The sequence below is a fragment of the Phyllopteryx taeniolatus genome, chromosome 11 (assembly GCF_024500385.1).
Source record: "Phyllopteryx taeniolatus isolate TA_2022b chromosome 11, UOR_Ptae_1.2, whole genome shotgun sequence".
Taxonomy (NCBI): domain Eukaryota; kingdom Metazoa; phylum Chordata; class Actinopteri; order Syngnathiformes; family Syngnathidae; genus Phyllopteryx; species Phyllopteryx taeniolatus.
This window is the reverse complement of record NC_084512.1, coordinates 19829979-19844754: the sequence shown is the minus strand read 5'-3', so window position 1 is coordinate 19844754 and position 14776 is coordinate 19829979. Positions and strand designations below refer to the sequence as shown.

The window sequence follows — 14776 nt, the reverse complement described above, 5'->3', positions numbered from 1 at the left end:
GTGTTCATTCTCCCGCATGCGCCCTGCGGCTGCGGGTACATCTCAGTGACACACTATACAGATTAGATATAGATACAGCAAACACACACCGAGAGAGAAAGTGCGATGGAGAGAGCAAGATGGAGAGCGATGGAAAAAGAGCGCTGGACAGATCGAGATATTAGACAGCGAGATTGCGAGAGAGATGAGAGAGGGGCTGTCTCTGCTCACCGCTCGTGCGCCTCGCAAACACCCACTCGCTCTACTGTCAATAAAACATCCATTAATGTGGGAAACGTTCAGCTAAAAACAAGTCGTCGTTAAAATAATTGAATAGTAGCTCTGTAATTGGGTACAGATTGGGAGTGCACATTCCTTTGTCTTGCGCCACACAGCTTGCCTGCCTCAAAAATAAATACATAAATAAATAAATAAATAAATAAATATACAAACCCCCACCTGCTCGACCGTAAATGTGGAATAAATTACAAACAATCAAACAAAATCGGCACCCTTGATTTCTGCGTCACGTTCCTCCTCACCACTTTCCTGCCTCGTAAAAGCACCCGCTTGCAGAACTGCCCATAAGACAACAGGGCAAAAAAAAATAATTGCACCAATTGTCCAAATTTTGTACACAGCCATCTAAAACAATGTCTAGATCCAGATCCTGAATATAGAATTTTTTTCCCCCCTGCTTCTCACCACTTGCCTGCCTCACAAAGCACCCACTCTCTCCACTACCCAGAAGACAACTATAAATGTGTACAAAGTTTCACGTGCCAATTAAACTTGTCAAAATGTTTTACTGCTTGGTCTGCATAGAAAGGCATCTAGGTCCAGATCTGGACGACAGATTTCTGTGTCTCGCTCCCACTGCTCGCAAAACACTCCCTCGCTCAACTGTAAATGTGGGAAAAGGTGCACTAATTAAATGAAACTAATTATTTAATAACAGGTCCGGGTCTTTATAGAAAGGCATCTAGGTCCAGATTCGGGCCGCTTTTGCCTGCCTTGCAAGCACTCAAACATGAAGCAAAAAAAAAAAAAAACTTGGATAATTGCAACCAATTGGGGGAAAAAAAGTAATAATGTGACTTTAGCATTTCACTCCTCACTGGCAAATACCTTGAGGGGAATCAAACTTGTGGGCTCATGAAGCCACAGGCCACATTTATAACCACTTTTCCCTTATACAGTTTAGTGGAGTCTCCCTTTTGCGTTTCTTATTCTGACTTTAACATTTTTTTTTTATTTACACAGGCACAATTCGATCATGTACATCGGTTACACATGATTAAAATATGGCAAACTAACGGAATTTCCCCATCCTCTCCTCGAAATTCAATTTCAAATGGAGTACATTCAAAGGACTTGTTTTCAGTGTACTTGACTAGATCTTATTTGAAATTAGTTTACTTTTGCATTTGGGGGAATCGAAGGAGGAAGAGCCAATATTTTCCGTGCGTAAAACGCGCACTGACCTTCACCCCCCCCCCCCCCCCCCAAAAAAAGGCAGAATATGAGAACGCTCGAGTGAAAATGAAAGTAGAAAAATGAGCGGAGAGAAGAGGCGAGCTCTGCCCCCCCCCCCGACAGTGTTCTGACAATAGCGCTGAATGGATGCGCACCGTGGTCAGTGGGACAGTCAAAGCACGCCCACTCCTCCTCCTCTAGCCAAAAAAAAAAAAAAAAAAAAAGAAAAGAAAAAAGAGGCGCGTCATCCTTCTAAGGCGTTATGAATTGCAAAGCAGCTTTTGTGTGGCCGCCCCGTATAAATAGCCAGTGACACCTCACTGAGCCACCACAGAGACGGGAAGACAAGAAAGACAAGTGGTGCGTAAAAGTGCGCAGGTGAGCACCAAAAAAAGGGAGAGATAGGATAGAGAGAGGTAGAAAGTGAGTGAGGAAGAGAGAGAGGGGGGAGGAAGCCTCGGAGGCCGAGCCATAAAATGAATTCAGACTCCAGCCCGAGCAGCAGAGCCTCATCCCCGGACATGGATGCCATGTTCCTCCGAGAGCACCTCCCCAGCCACCACTTCCACCACCTGCACCCGCAACTAATTCCCCTGCACCACCACCGCCACCACCCGGTCTCCTCGTCCACGCAGGGCGGCAAGACGTCGGAGTCCAAGTCGGCTTCGTCTTCATCGTCGGTGGAGAGTGGCGACGGCGGCGGCAACAAGTTCAAACTGAAGAAGCAGGTGACCGAGCAGGAGATGTACCAGCTGCGCCTGAAGATCAACGGCCGCGAGCGCAAACGCATGCACGACCTCAACCTGGCCATGGACGGCCTGCGCGAGGTCATGCCCTACGCGCACGGACCCTCCGTGCGCAAGCTGTCCAAGATCGCCACGCTGCTGCTGGCCCGAAACTACATCCTCATGCTCAACAGCTCCCTGGACGAGATGAAGCGGCTGGTGGGCGAGATCTACGGCGGCCAGCACTCGGCCTTCCACTGCGGCACCGTGGCGCACCCGGGAGCCGCGGCGGCCGCGGCGGCGGCGGCGGCGGCGGCAGCGGCCGCCCACCAGGTGCACCCGCTCCTGGGCGGCGGCGGCCTCTCGTCCTCCACCGCCTCCTCCACCCTCCCCGCGCTCACCTCCATCCGGGCCCCGCACGCCATGATGAAGGGCTCCCCGGGTGCCGCGCCCCCCAGCCTGCAGCTGGGCTCCGGGTTCCAGCACTGGGCCGGGTTGCCGTGTCCGTGCGCCATCTGCCAGGTGCCTCCTCCTCCGCCTCCGCCTCCTCCTCCGCCGCACATCCCCATCACCTCCTCCGGCCTGACGAGACTCACAGGGGAGGCCAAGGACGGCATGAAATGATGCCAGACTGTCTGTGAACCTTTGTAGATAATTTCCAAGGACTTTTTGAGGAGCGTGGATTCGTGCATGTTGTTGTCTGTTTTCTTGTGGGTCCATCTGAGAAAATGTGTGTTAATTCCCTCCTTGTACCAAGGACTTGTGTGATACTAAAGACTGACACTTTCAAACTTGAAGGTAAAGCAAACAAAAAGAAAAGGAAAAAAAATATTGTTGTGCATGAACATTTTGGTTCTCTTTATTTTGTGAAAATGAAGAATGCTTTGTGCCTTGTACCAAGGATTGAAACGGGGGAGGGGAACAAAAAACGAGTTCCATATTAAAACATGCTTTTATTTTCCTTGACATTGACTTTATAGTTTTGTAATGTAACTTTTCATGAGTGACTCATTGTACAAACATGCTCTCATTTGATTTGTTTTATTGTTACTTTGTGCATGTTGCTCGAATGGTGACATTACTGCTCAATTTGTTACGCCCAGAGACTGTGTGTCTTTATTTTTTTACATTGTTGATGAAATATTTATTATTAATCACCCAGGGGACCTGGATGACATTTCAATAAAACTAAAATTATTGATCATATTAACCGTCTTACTCTTTATTTGAGAACATTACGAAAATGATTCGAACAAATGAACCTTCCTTTTTAGGGATACTGCATTAAATAAGACACGAGCCTGCAACATTGACTTACACATATCTACATCATTTTAAAAAGTGTATTTAAAAAAAAAAAAAAGGGCATGCAGTGTATGGAATTAACGTGAGCACATTTTGCAATTGTATTCAATTTGAGTCAAGTTTTAAAACTATTTAATGAAATAATCACGTGATGAATATCACTTGCATTTTTGTCATAGTTCAAAAAATTACATAACAATGTTTAATTTGAAGAATAAAAAAATAGAAATGTAATTTATTCAAACTTGCTCTAGGGAAAAAGCTATAGGATATTTTTGTATTATTGGACTGTATTTAATTTCTATTTAATTTCCCTCATGAGATGAATACAGCTTCATCCATCTATTTCCTGTAAGAAACCAAAACTACTCATTAATATAACTTGGCTAGTAAATGTTACTATATTAAATGTATATATTTTTTAAAATTTAAAATACATATTAAAAATGTCTTTTGCAATGTCTTTATTAGGGAAAATATTACATTTAAATACAATTTGAAATTGAACGCCCTGCAAGCACAACTTACTTTATAACCCACAACAATAAAGCCATCATTAAATGAACAAGTTACTGCGTTCTATTGTAAATGGGGCATCATAGTTTAACTAATTTGTAATTTTTATATAAAACAAGTCACATGAATACTATTAAAAAAGAACAAAACATCTCCAGTGCCTCAAAATACAATGTGAGAGTAAAAGAGTATTGTAATTAAAAAAAAATTTGCATCTAAGTTGCACAACATTTCAAGATTTTTACCAAGCAAAAATGAAAGAGAGGGAAAAGAGGTTATATTAATGCAGCCCAGTTGGATGGTTGATCCACCTTGGGGAGTGCTGAGCGGTTTGTCCACAGGTCCCATGGGTGCCCCCCACCCCCCACCCCATGTCTCATCTCTGCAATGACAGAATGTATGTTTGTGCAGATTACAAGATAATTGTTCACATGGGACCCAGAAGGGGAGAATGACATCACAGAGAGGTGGTGGGATTACACGATTGTAAAAAGCAGAGGATTATACACATTTTTGTTGGGGTGGGGTGTGTGGGGGGGACGGTCATGCAAATGAAGATTAAGAGAAATAATAGAGGGAGGCAAAAAGAAAGGAGAGGAGGCCTTCTGTGAGTTGAGACGGAGTGAAAGAGTTCATTTGCTGCTGCTGTTTTTGTCTTTAGGAATGAGTTGGCTGCACGTGTGTGTGCGGGCGTGTGCACGTGTATGCGTGTGCATGTGTGTGTGCTGGCAGATGGGAAGTAAATAGGCGGGTAGCTGCGACGGCCTTTTAAGCGCGCGACACTGAGGAGGATGTTGTCAAGGGAAGCTGCTTAGCAATGACTTAAGGTTTATTATGCTTGCCTTTCAAAGCAAATGGACTCCTCAATGGGCTGAGGAATACTTCTTAATTCTGCCTAATTAGGAGGCCAACAACTGCGAAGGCCGGCCGTGTTACATTCGCCAAGGGTGGTGGTGAGGCCGCTAAATAGCGAGCACATGCAAATCACACGCAGCACCACACAAATGTCACACGCATGTTTGAGGCGTGCATGTAAATGAGGGTTCCTTATGGGCAGGCGCACTCGGGTGAAAAGCCTCACAAGAACACATCTTCATCTGCTGTTAACGACCCAAAACACGTAAAAAGATGGCATTATTCTGATTTTGCTTACCTGATTTACCACCAATATCACACCACAATCATAGAGCCCATCAGTACTACACAAACTACATTATCTGGAGTAGGTCACAATCAATATTTATCTAATAACATGACTAAATATTTTATATACATGTACACATGTTTTGTAGGTTTTTTTTTTCTCCCGTGGCCTAAAATGCCCAGTACAGTACAAAGTTATTGTAATTCAATATTTTAAAAAAAAAGAAGAAAGAAAGAAAAAGCTAAATAGACAATAGATAGACCCATCATCACACGGCCACCACGTCAATGCCCCACACTCAACATGGCCGCCACGTAGGCACGGGAGGCACGTCTTTTGGAATGAGAGCTTGTAATATTGTATATTTGTGACCCAGAAATACATCAGTCCTCGTCTCTGCCTGCATTGCGCCACAGCGCCAGCAAACAACAGCAGCAGAGCAGACTGCGTCAACAGCAGTTTAAGTGACAAATGGAAACTATTTTTGGACACATAGTTCACCTACAGTCCGTTTGATCTGATATCCGTTATATCGGGGTCCGTTTTATCAAGCTTTCAATGTATATAGAATACATCCTACTCCCAAGAGATAGACTGTTGGGAATAAATTCATATAATTTCATGGAACAATTATTAGAATCTCGGTTGTAAATGTAGATTATTGCTTCTGATAGTGATTAAGCCAGCAGAGAACAACTCGGTCGCCCTGACCGAACACGACTGGCCAAAAACATGCATGTTAGGTTCACTGAATGGTTGTTTGTCCATTTATGTGCCCCCAAGTGACTGGTGACCAGTCCAGGGTGTACACCACTTCTTTCACCAAAAGTCAGATGAGAGAATTAACTCACCCAATAACGACCCTAATGAGGATAAGCATTATAGAAAATACAGCTTGACTTACGACTTTAATTCGTTCTGTGACCATGCTTGTTACTCAAAAGTGCTTGTGTTCAAATATAAGTTGTTTGAAGGTTTGTAATAACAGTAACGTCAATGCTAGTTTCATTAGCCCATGTATAGGGTTTTGTATTGCGTGTTAGCATTAAGCTAGAGGACTTCTGGAAGACAAAGGTTAAAAACACAATGTGTAAATCTCTTGGTTTTACAGTATGTTCAGTTTTCCCAGAAACCTCAACTGGGAATGGTAAGAAACATTCATCCATCCATCCATTTTCGGAGCCGCTTCTCCTCACTAGGGTCGCGGGCGCGCTGGAGCCTATCCCAGCTATCATCGGGCAGGAGGCGGGGTACACCCTGAACTGGTGGCCAGCCAATCGCAGGGCACACATATAAACAAACAACCATTCGCACTCACATACACACCTACGGGCAATTTAGAGTTGTCAATGAACCTACCATGCATGTTTTTGGCATGTGGGAGGAAACCGGAGTGCCAGGAGAAAAGGCACGGGGAGAACATGCAAACTCCACACAGGCGGGGTCGGGGATTGAACCCCGGTCCTCAGAACTGTGAGGCAGACGCTCTTAACAAGTCGTCCGCCGTGCCACCTGGTAAGAAACAGCTTCAGATTATTTTCTGAAGAAATGGTCTCCATCTGCCAAGCAACGGCTTGTCGTGAAGCTCGCTGCCACCATAGCTAACGCTCTTAACTAACATTTTTTGTCCGCAACTCAAGATGAAAAAAAAAAGAAAAAAAAGCGTTCGAGCGACGGCTCATATCTAAAAACATTTGTTGGGTCACACGTACTGTAAGTCAAGTTACATCAGTAAATGGATTTTGTAGCTACACTAATAACTCATGCATGTGTGTGTGTGTTTACATTTGCTCGTGGTCTGCTGGCAGGGTGCATGTGCTTGTGTGCCCGAGGGCGTCGGGAGAAAGTGAATTCGGTGTGAATAAAGAGGCGGCGGCCTAGAACAAAAGCAGTTGAGGGCATAACTTATTGACCAGGATGACAGGCTGAACCAGGCTGATTACAACCGCCTGCTCGTCCTGTGTGTGTGTGTGTGTGTGTGTGCGCGTGCACAGTGGGCCGGTGCACCTGCCTCTGCCCTGGGGGAGGCCTCGGGGTGGAAGTGGGGGTCCCGGTTCCCCTCCCGCGCTCAGCTGACTAATGTTTAACCCGCATGGGCCAAAACGGGAAGCATATTTCCATCATAAGAGCGCGTTGCCATCGCCATTAGCGACAAGCACTCATTTGCATGTTAATTGCGCCGTTAGCGAGGGGGTTGTTGACACTTTCCTTTTTGTCCGAGGCGGGGTCGCGGGAAGTGAGGGGATGGTGCACTCTTCTTGTAATCGTTGTTGTTGTTTTTGTCAGGCTGGTACAGGAAGCGTTGTAAAAATAAAGTGTCATGTGATGCCACTACAGTGTATTTACAAGCTTATTGAACTTAAACTCATCAAAAAATGAATTAAAATGTCAACAAGTGATGCGCTAAACATATAATATGCGATGTCTCTTTATTTATAGATTACATAGTGAACTATTAAACACCAGGATGCTCCTTAAAGAGGCCATCTGCAACACTAAAATACTTGGGAGATGTTCACCCATCAACAATAATAAATCACACAATAAATGTGGCAAAAAGTGCAGTTTACATAAAAGTGACAAACTTATCTCACATGAGAGAATCAAGTTATTGTATGAGGCAGAGGAAATTCCAGTTAATGACTTGATTTTGTTTCAAAAAAGAAAAGAGCAATTTAATGACATTACTTTGGTCTCTCACTGTTTTATTTATCAATTTATTAATAGTAAATTATCTTAAGAAAATCATATTTGATGATCTTAAAAATAGTGACAGTAGACCTAAAATAGCTTACGAAAGTATATTTAATTATTTGTATTAGTGCGAATGGTTGTTTGTCTCTATGTGCCCTGCGATTGGCTGGCGACTGGTTCAGGGTGTACCCCACCTCGTGCCCGAGGATAGCTGGGATAGGCTCCAGCAGCCCGTGACCCTAGTGAGGATAAGCAGTAAAGAAAATGGATGGATGGATGGATAGATTTAATTAATAAAACTAATAATTCACCAATAGTGACAATAGACCTACATTATGTTAAGAAAAAATATATTTTACAAATAAATGACTAATATTTCTAAAGAAAATTAGTTCAGCAAAAAAAAATAAAAAATAAATCAGTTGAAAAATATTAAACATATTTTTGCCTCTTGCTGTGTCTTATTCACTCAGTAAAAGTGACATCACAATTAAATTAACGTATTAGGGAAATGTATTTTAATCAATTTATTGAAATAAATCATGACTAACAAGCCAGGAGACTAAAAGTGATAGTAGTTCTAAAACGGCTTTAAAAGTATATTTTATTTTTTGAAATACATTTATCAATTAAAAATAGTCATTAATGAGTTCAAGATGGATAAAATGTGTTCACAAAACTATTTATACTTTTCACTTGGTTTCAAATGAGCATCAAAACTACAGAAACATTTGACTTTTAAAAGCATATTTTGAGCTGTCTTATTGAAAAGGGAATATTACTTAAAAAATTACAATTGTAATGAATTTCAAAAACATTTTTTTCCCCCAGACGTATTAACCGGAATAATTCATTTCCCCCAGCCATTTTAAGGTGGCCAAAAATGTATGAGATACTCCACTGAGCATGGCTACTTTCAACTTTTGTTCGAGCCTAAAAAACTAGTAAAGTAAATCAGCATGTAGTTGTCAGTGTCAGTAATGAAAAGCCTGCAGATGAACAGACTGTGTTTGTGTCTCTCAATATGCACGAGTCAGCCTTGCGCTTTGATTCATCCAACTTCCCACTGATGGAAGCGCATTGAGCCAGACAGGAAATGCGTGTGTACATGTGTGTATCCTGATCAGTGCTATCCTCCTACAGTGACTGACAGATGGCGCTCAGCGTTTGGTCGTAAACGTGCTTCGGGAGAGCGCTTGTCGGCCTGCCAGCCAGTCGCCTCTATAGTTTGGAGGCTCCCTGTGAGGGGCCAACTGCCCCCAAACTGCTCAAAACCAAATGTCCTGCATTGTCAACCAATGATCAACCACCATTATATGTGTGTGTGTGTTTATATCTGGCCACCGCATGTTTGGAATATGTCGGCAGCAATGAGTCTCTGAGGAATAATGAGACGAGGAAAACAGACAAGGATAAATGTGGTTAAACAGTTTCATTGTAGGGACGCTTTGTGTGTGTGTAGTAGGGGGATATGTGTTTTACATTTAATACAGAGGGGTTCATAACTGTCCAATGAAAAGCATGCACAGTGAGCCCCCGCCTATTCACGGTTAACGATTCACAAATATGGCTATTGCTCTAGAAATAGCTCACTAGTGATGGGACATTGTGATGTCCTAGAAATGCTAACAAATGTAAACACTTGCAGAGCTTTATAGAAAAAAATGTGTTGCTTATGTATCTATTTCCTAGCTGGTTAGATCATTGTTGATAATTATAGCTAATATTCATCTGTACTCAAGAAGTAGCTCTCCGCTTCAAAAAGGTTGGTGATACCCGCTCTAAATTATTTTCAATTTGTATGAAAAAAAAACATAAGTAAGCTTCTATGACCACTAAACAGTCTTAAATGTTTTTAATGAAACCGTTAGGTAGTGCCCTCCCTCGGTCTTTGCGATCTATTGCATTGAAGAGGAACTACTACACACAGCAAAGTTTTAACGAGAGTATATGGGTAAAGATTTTTGCGCCCCAGACTGGAAATACGTCACGAAATCCGACAAGAGAGATGAACGAAACAACTTTATTAATCGTTAACTAAACACTATTTATCCTGCTCATCTTAAAATAGATCTACATTTATTTTGAAATATTTTCATTTAATCATCAATATTTTTATCACCTTTTTTTGTCTTCAAGGAAAGTAATGTGGGGACCACCATCGTATGTGGTGGAGCAGCACCGTGGCCCCCACTGGTAAGAGTCACTGAAGACTTAAGTTCGGTGTTTCCCAAAAATTAATCAAAGACTCTACAAGTTGGGTAGCATCACTGAACATTCGAATATATCTTTGATGTTTTTACGGAACTATGTACACTACCTTCACTGAAGACTCGAAATTGTCTTCGATATTTAGGAAAACGAGTATGTAAGGTTTAGCCAACACAGGTTCACTGAAAACTCGCCAACACGTTTTTATTGTACTATTGGCACTTAAACAACATTTAAAGTTCGTAACCTAAATGTTGTTTTGACAAAGTGGCCATGTGATGTCTTTATCTGTGATGTCTGTTCTTGGCTTGAGCATGGACTCGGGCTCCTCACGACCATGTTTCACTTTGTCACTACACTCGTCCTGCTGAGAAAGACTGTCACCCAGCACTCTGCCAGGCCCGGAGCTGGCGCGCCAACGCACGCACGCACACACACGGTGGCATTTCTCTACAAAATAAAAACTAATTAAATTAGGTATGCTATGTCCCAAGAAAACAACATTAGTCTCACTTGATGTGCTTTTTAAAAATTCATATTTATCTTCCAACAAAACCAAAATCATAAACAACGATCGCTGAAACTAAAATGTATATTCAGCAGAAAATTGCACTCGTCATATATTTGCATGGTCACTTTTGCTGGGCAGAATTCATAGGGCAGACAGAAACACGTTATCATCAATTGAAACTAAATTATCGTCGAAAAGGAAAATAATGAAATAATTTATTGTACATTGACCCTAAAATACGCTTTTGTAAAAATCTAACAATTTAGTCTTCAATGAACCTAACATAATATTTTTGTAAACGCTGAAATCATTTTTGAATCTTTGATGAACCTCGTGTTTTCGTAAACGAATAAAAAAAATCTGTCTATATAATGCCCCGCTATTTTGCAAATTTCAAGTCATCGTTTTTTTTTTAATGGTTTTTACAGTATATACAGTAGGCAAGTCAAATTTAGAGTTGCCTTTGGAGTACTAGGTTTCGTCACTACACACTGGGCAGCACTGAGGTCGACTAGAAAAGATGCAGTGAAATTAACAGCAAGAAGATGGAGCAGAGAAGGTCCCAAATTATGCTTTAGTAATATTCATCGTTCCCACAGAGCAGAACGCATACACGCCTGTGAGTATTGTCGTATGCTGTTTTGTGTCAGTTTTACAGTAAGCTTCAACTGCAAGTGACAAAATAAACAGCTTGAAGCAGGCATTTTTTGCCTTTTATTTGGAGAATTGTGTGAGTGAGTCTTTTTGTTACATTTCTTCACAGCAAGAGAGTGACAACAGGTATAAGGAATACTTTAAAAAGTGTGTTTTCTATCCACCCATTTTTTATACTGCTTGATTCATAAGTTTAAATGTGTTTAAAGCACGTGGAAGGGGTAAAACTACATTAAAAAAAAATATATATATAGGGCCTTTACCATGGAGATTTTCACCTCTAAATGGTGTTTCATTGTATTTTTGTAATCATCAGTCTTTAGTGTCTTTGTTAATATCAAAGAAAACAATTTATTAAACCTGATGTACGTGTTCTCTACATCTCTACTGGCAGCAGTGGAACAGAAGACATCAAAATGGACATGCTGTATGTGCTATGGGATCAGAACAGCTTTACTGCATGGACCACATCTGACCACACCTCTCTCTCCTTTTTCACGTTATTTTGGTTTTAGCCCACCGCCTAGCCTAGCCTGCCCTGTGATCTGTCATTAGCCTGGTGGCCCTGGCCCACATTCAGCTGGCATGCCGGAGCGCGCCAGTGAAGGAGCTGCCAGGCGGACTCCCGTCACAGTTCGTGCTTTTTTTCATCAATGTTAACAACACACTGAGAGCTTGGTGGTGGTGGTGTTGCTGTTGGAGAGCAAACAAACACACAAAAAGACACGTCGACGGATCAGCGACGTGCACGCCAAGAGAGGCGCGGTTTTATCAGAGATGCACTGTTTTTGTGTGCATCGTGTGTAGATACAGTGGATGTAAAAAGTCTACACACCCCAGGTTTTTTTATGACGTACAAAAAGGAGACCGAGCTAAATCAATGAAACTTCTTCCATCATTAACATGACCTATAACCTGTAGAACTTTTTCAATTGGGTTGTACAGGTTAAGGGTCAGATTAATGCTTGATGTCATGATTTAATTTGGTCTCATTTTTATATCACAAAAAAACCGCCATTTGAACAGGGGTGTGTAAACTTATTATAGCAACTGTATACAAATGATCGTAACAGCAGCAGAGCGAAATTTATTACAAAAACTGTCAATACAAAATACACGATAAAAACAAAAATTATACTTTGAGATAAATGACGGCCTGCATATTGCTAAGTGTTCTTAATAAGAATTAAATGTTGTAAGATTTGAACATTGTTTGGCATTTAAGTAAAGTAAGTTTTTTTTCTGTATATTTTTTAATTATGTAAAATACATGATGTATCACCTTTGATTCACAAAAAAAAAACTTGGCTTTTTGCTGCTCTCATGATTTTTAAGAAAATTCAAGCTAATTTAGATTTTATTTGGACTTTTATCTTAATTTAATAAATGTGTACTTTACTGTTTTTATAGTACTGCTTCGAATAGTTTTTCAATATCTTTTTATTTACCAATTTTGGCATTTTTATTAATGATTTATGTCTTAGTTTCAAGTTAATTTCTGTATATTTAAAAAACTGTAACTAACGATGTATAGATTTTAAATAATTTCACTATACACTATATGATGTATAACCGTGTATGTGATGACTTAAGTTGGATTACATTTATTTTTTCATGCTTTTCTTAAGGTGCAATTTAATGTTACTGCACTTTGAATTGTAAAAAAGCAACTGAATTACATGGACTTATTTGTTATGATTTTCGTTGTATGTATCATGCCAGCAGCTAGCATTTTATACACAAATAACAGCATCATCTGAAAGCAAACATAAGACGGATTCTTTGCACGTTGGACCCCCTGCTTGGTAAAGATCAGTGGCAATTCTAAACAGGCATTATCGCTGGCTGGGAAAACAGAAGTGACAGCAGTCCCGGTGTGTGTGTGTGTGTGCGTGTGTGTGTTGTGTGTGTGTATTGTGTGTGCGTGGGTGTTCATATGGGCCAAAAGTGCCCTGGCTCAGTAATGTGTGGCAGATGTTAAAGCTTTTTACTCAATGCCTCCCTGAGGACGCCCACCCAATCACAGTGGACACTGATATGATGAACACACGTGCGCGTGTGTCATATAATTATTATTTTTTTTAACGTGCGTGTGTGTCATATAATTATTTTTTTTTTCACAAAAAATACAAATCGGAAGCCAAAAATGTATAAAATACTTCATGGGTTGTTGTGTCTGTGTACATGCACGTGCCTTTAAGAGGCGGGACCTAGTGGGTGACATCAGCATGATGTGGCTGACAGCAGCTCCTGCATGAGTGTGGCCATTGTGTTTGTGTTCTCCAGACGTTCACTAAACAGAAGAAAAGTGCATCTGCGATTGTGGCTCTCCTTTCCCTGTGGTCGCTTAAAAATGCGACATAGAAGTGAAACAATGACTGCAATATTACATATAGTCTTATTGATATAATAATAAGTACAAAATGCACACAAACAGGGGTGGGCAGAATGAATGGTGAATGGAGAATAATGTGAAATTTTATTTATTGTAATTTACTGCATTGTTTGAGCGCAATAATATGTTGAGGGAAATAGAAATTTGAGACAAAATGGCTGCCGAGTTTAAAACCGGACGGGAAAATTAGGAATTGAGCCAAAATGCCCACCAGCCTGGAAAGTTTCCGTAGTAGGTTTTTGTATGTGACAATTTGTTAGGTTGTTTGTTTTTTGAGACAGTAAAAAAAACAGTGGAAAGCTTAAAAGACATGTAGCATTAGCTATACATAGCATAGCATAAAATAACATAGCATAGTTCTTACCTTGTCTGCTGAGTCGTTCATATTCAACCAGGTAACGGTTCCTTTCAAACAAATCCAGACATCCATAATCCACAATCCACGGTTACCATCAACATATTAGCTATCATCGGAGTTATTTTTCTATACTTTATCAAAAAAGGTCAGCGTGTTCTACTCTTCAATACATTCATCCATCCATTTTCCATACCGTTTTTCCTCACTAGCCTATTTCCTAGCGCCTATCTCAGCTAACGCTGGGCAAGAGACAGGGTACACCCTGAACTGGTCACCAGCCAACTGCAGGGCACATATAAACAAATAATCATTCACACTCTCATTCACACCTATGGGCAATTTAGAGTCTTCAATTAACCTACCGTGAATGTTTTTGGGCTGTGCGAGGAAACTGGAATAGTTCTGCTCTTCCCTCCATTTTATTGAATTGTTTTTCTGCTGCCCACCTGTGTGCCTCCTTTTTTGTCTTCCCCCACTTCCGGGTTTCTTGGTTGTACTTCCTGGGACATGTCCTCCATTGAAGCAAAAATTTTTTCCTACTTTTATTTTAATTTGGTAGGACACTGTGTGCAAAAGAAATAGATGACAAAAAAATACACTTGAGAAACTGGGAGACAGGCAAAAAAAAAAAAAGCTAGTTTTTCAATTTCAGAAACGAAAGTCTTCACAGGGTCCAAAGTATTCCGTAAAGTCATTTGAAAATGATCTCCTTATAAAAAGGGAATTTCTCTTTTCCCCCAGTAAATAAGCTTTTTTTTTGTGTGAGTCAGTTTTTAAATTATTTTGGAGAGAGTTTTTTTTTCTGATT

General features: G+C 40.9%; 1 protein-coding gene and 1 long non-coding RNA gene across 2 annotated transcripts in view; one reads left to right on the top strand and one right to left on the bottom strand.

Annotated features, from left to right (window-relative positions):
- LOC133485998 (uncharacterized) overlaps nt 1–14574 on the bottom strand; it is a 31281-nt gene extending 16707 nt beyond the window's left edge. Inside the window, exon 1 of the long non-coding RNA XR_009790875.1 lies at nt 13975–14574. This is a non-coding gene — a long non-coding RNA (uncharacterized LOC133485998). The remainder of the gene's footprint in view (nt 1–13974) is intronic.
- olig3 (oligodendrocyte transcription factor 3) lies at nt 1729–3316 on the top strand. The gene has a single exon (XM_061790276.1). The coding sequence runs from the start codon at nt 1932–1934 to the stop codon at nt 2802–2804; it is 873 nt and encodes a 290-aa protein (XP_061646260.1). The 5' UTR covers nt 1729–1931; the 3' UTR covers nt 2805–3316.
- Nucleotides 14575–14776: the final 202 nt, after the last annotated feature.

What these genes read in the sequence shown, in the direction of transcription:
- olig3 (XM_061790276.1), top strand. Translation starts at nt 1,932, where the DNA reads ATGAATTCAGACTCCAGCCCGAGCAGCAGAGCCTCATCCCCGGACATG.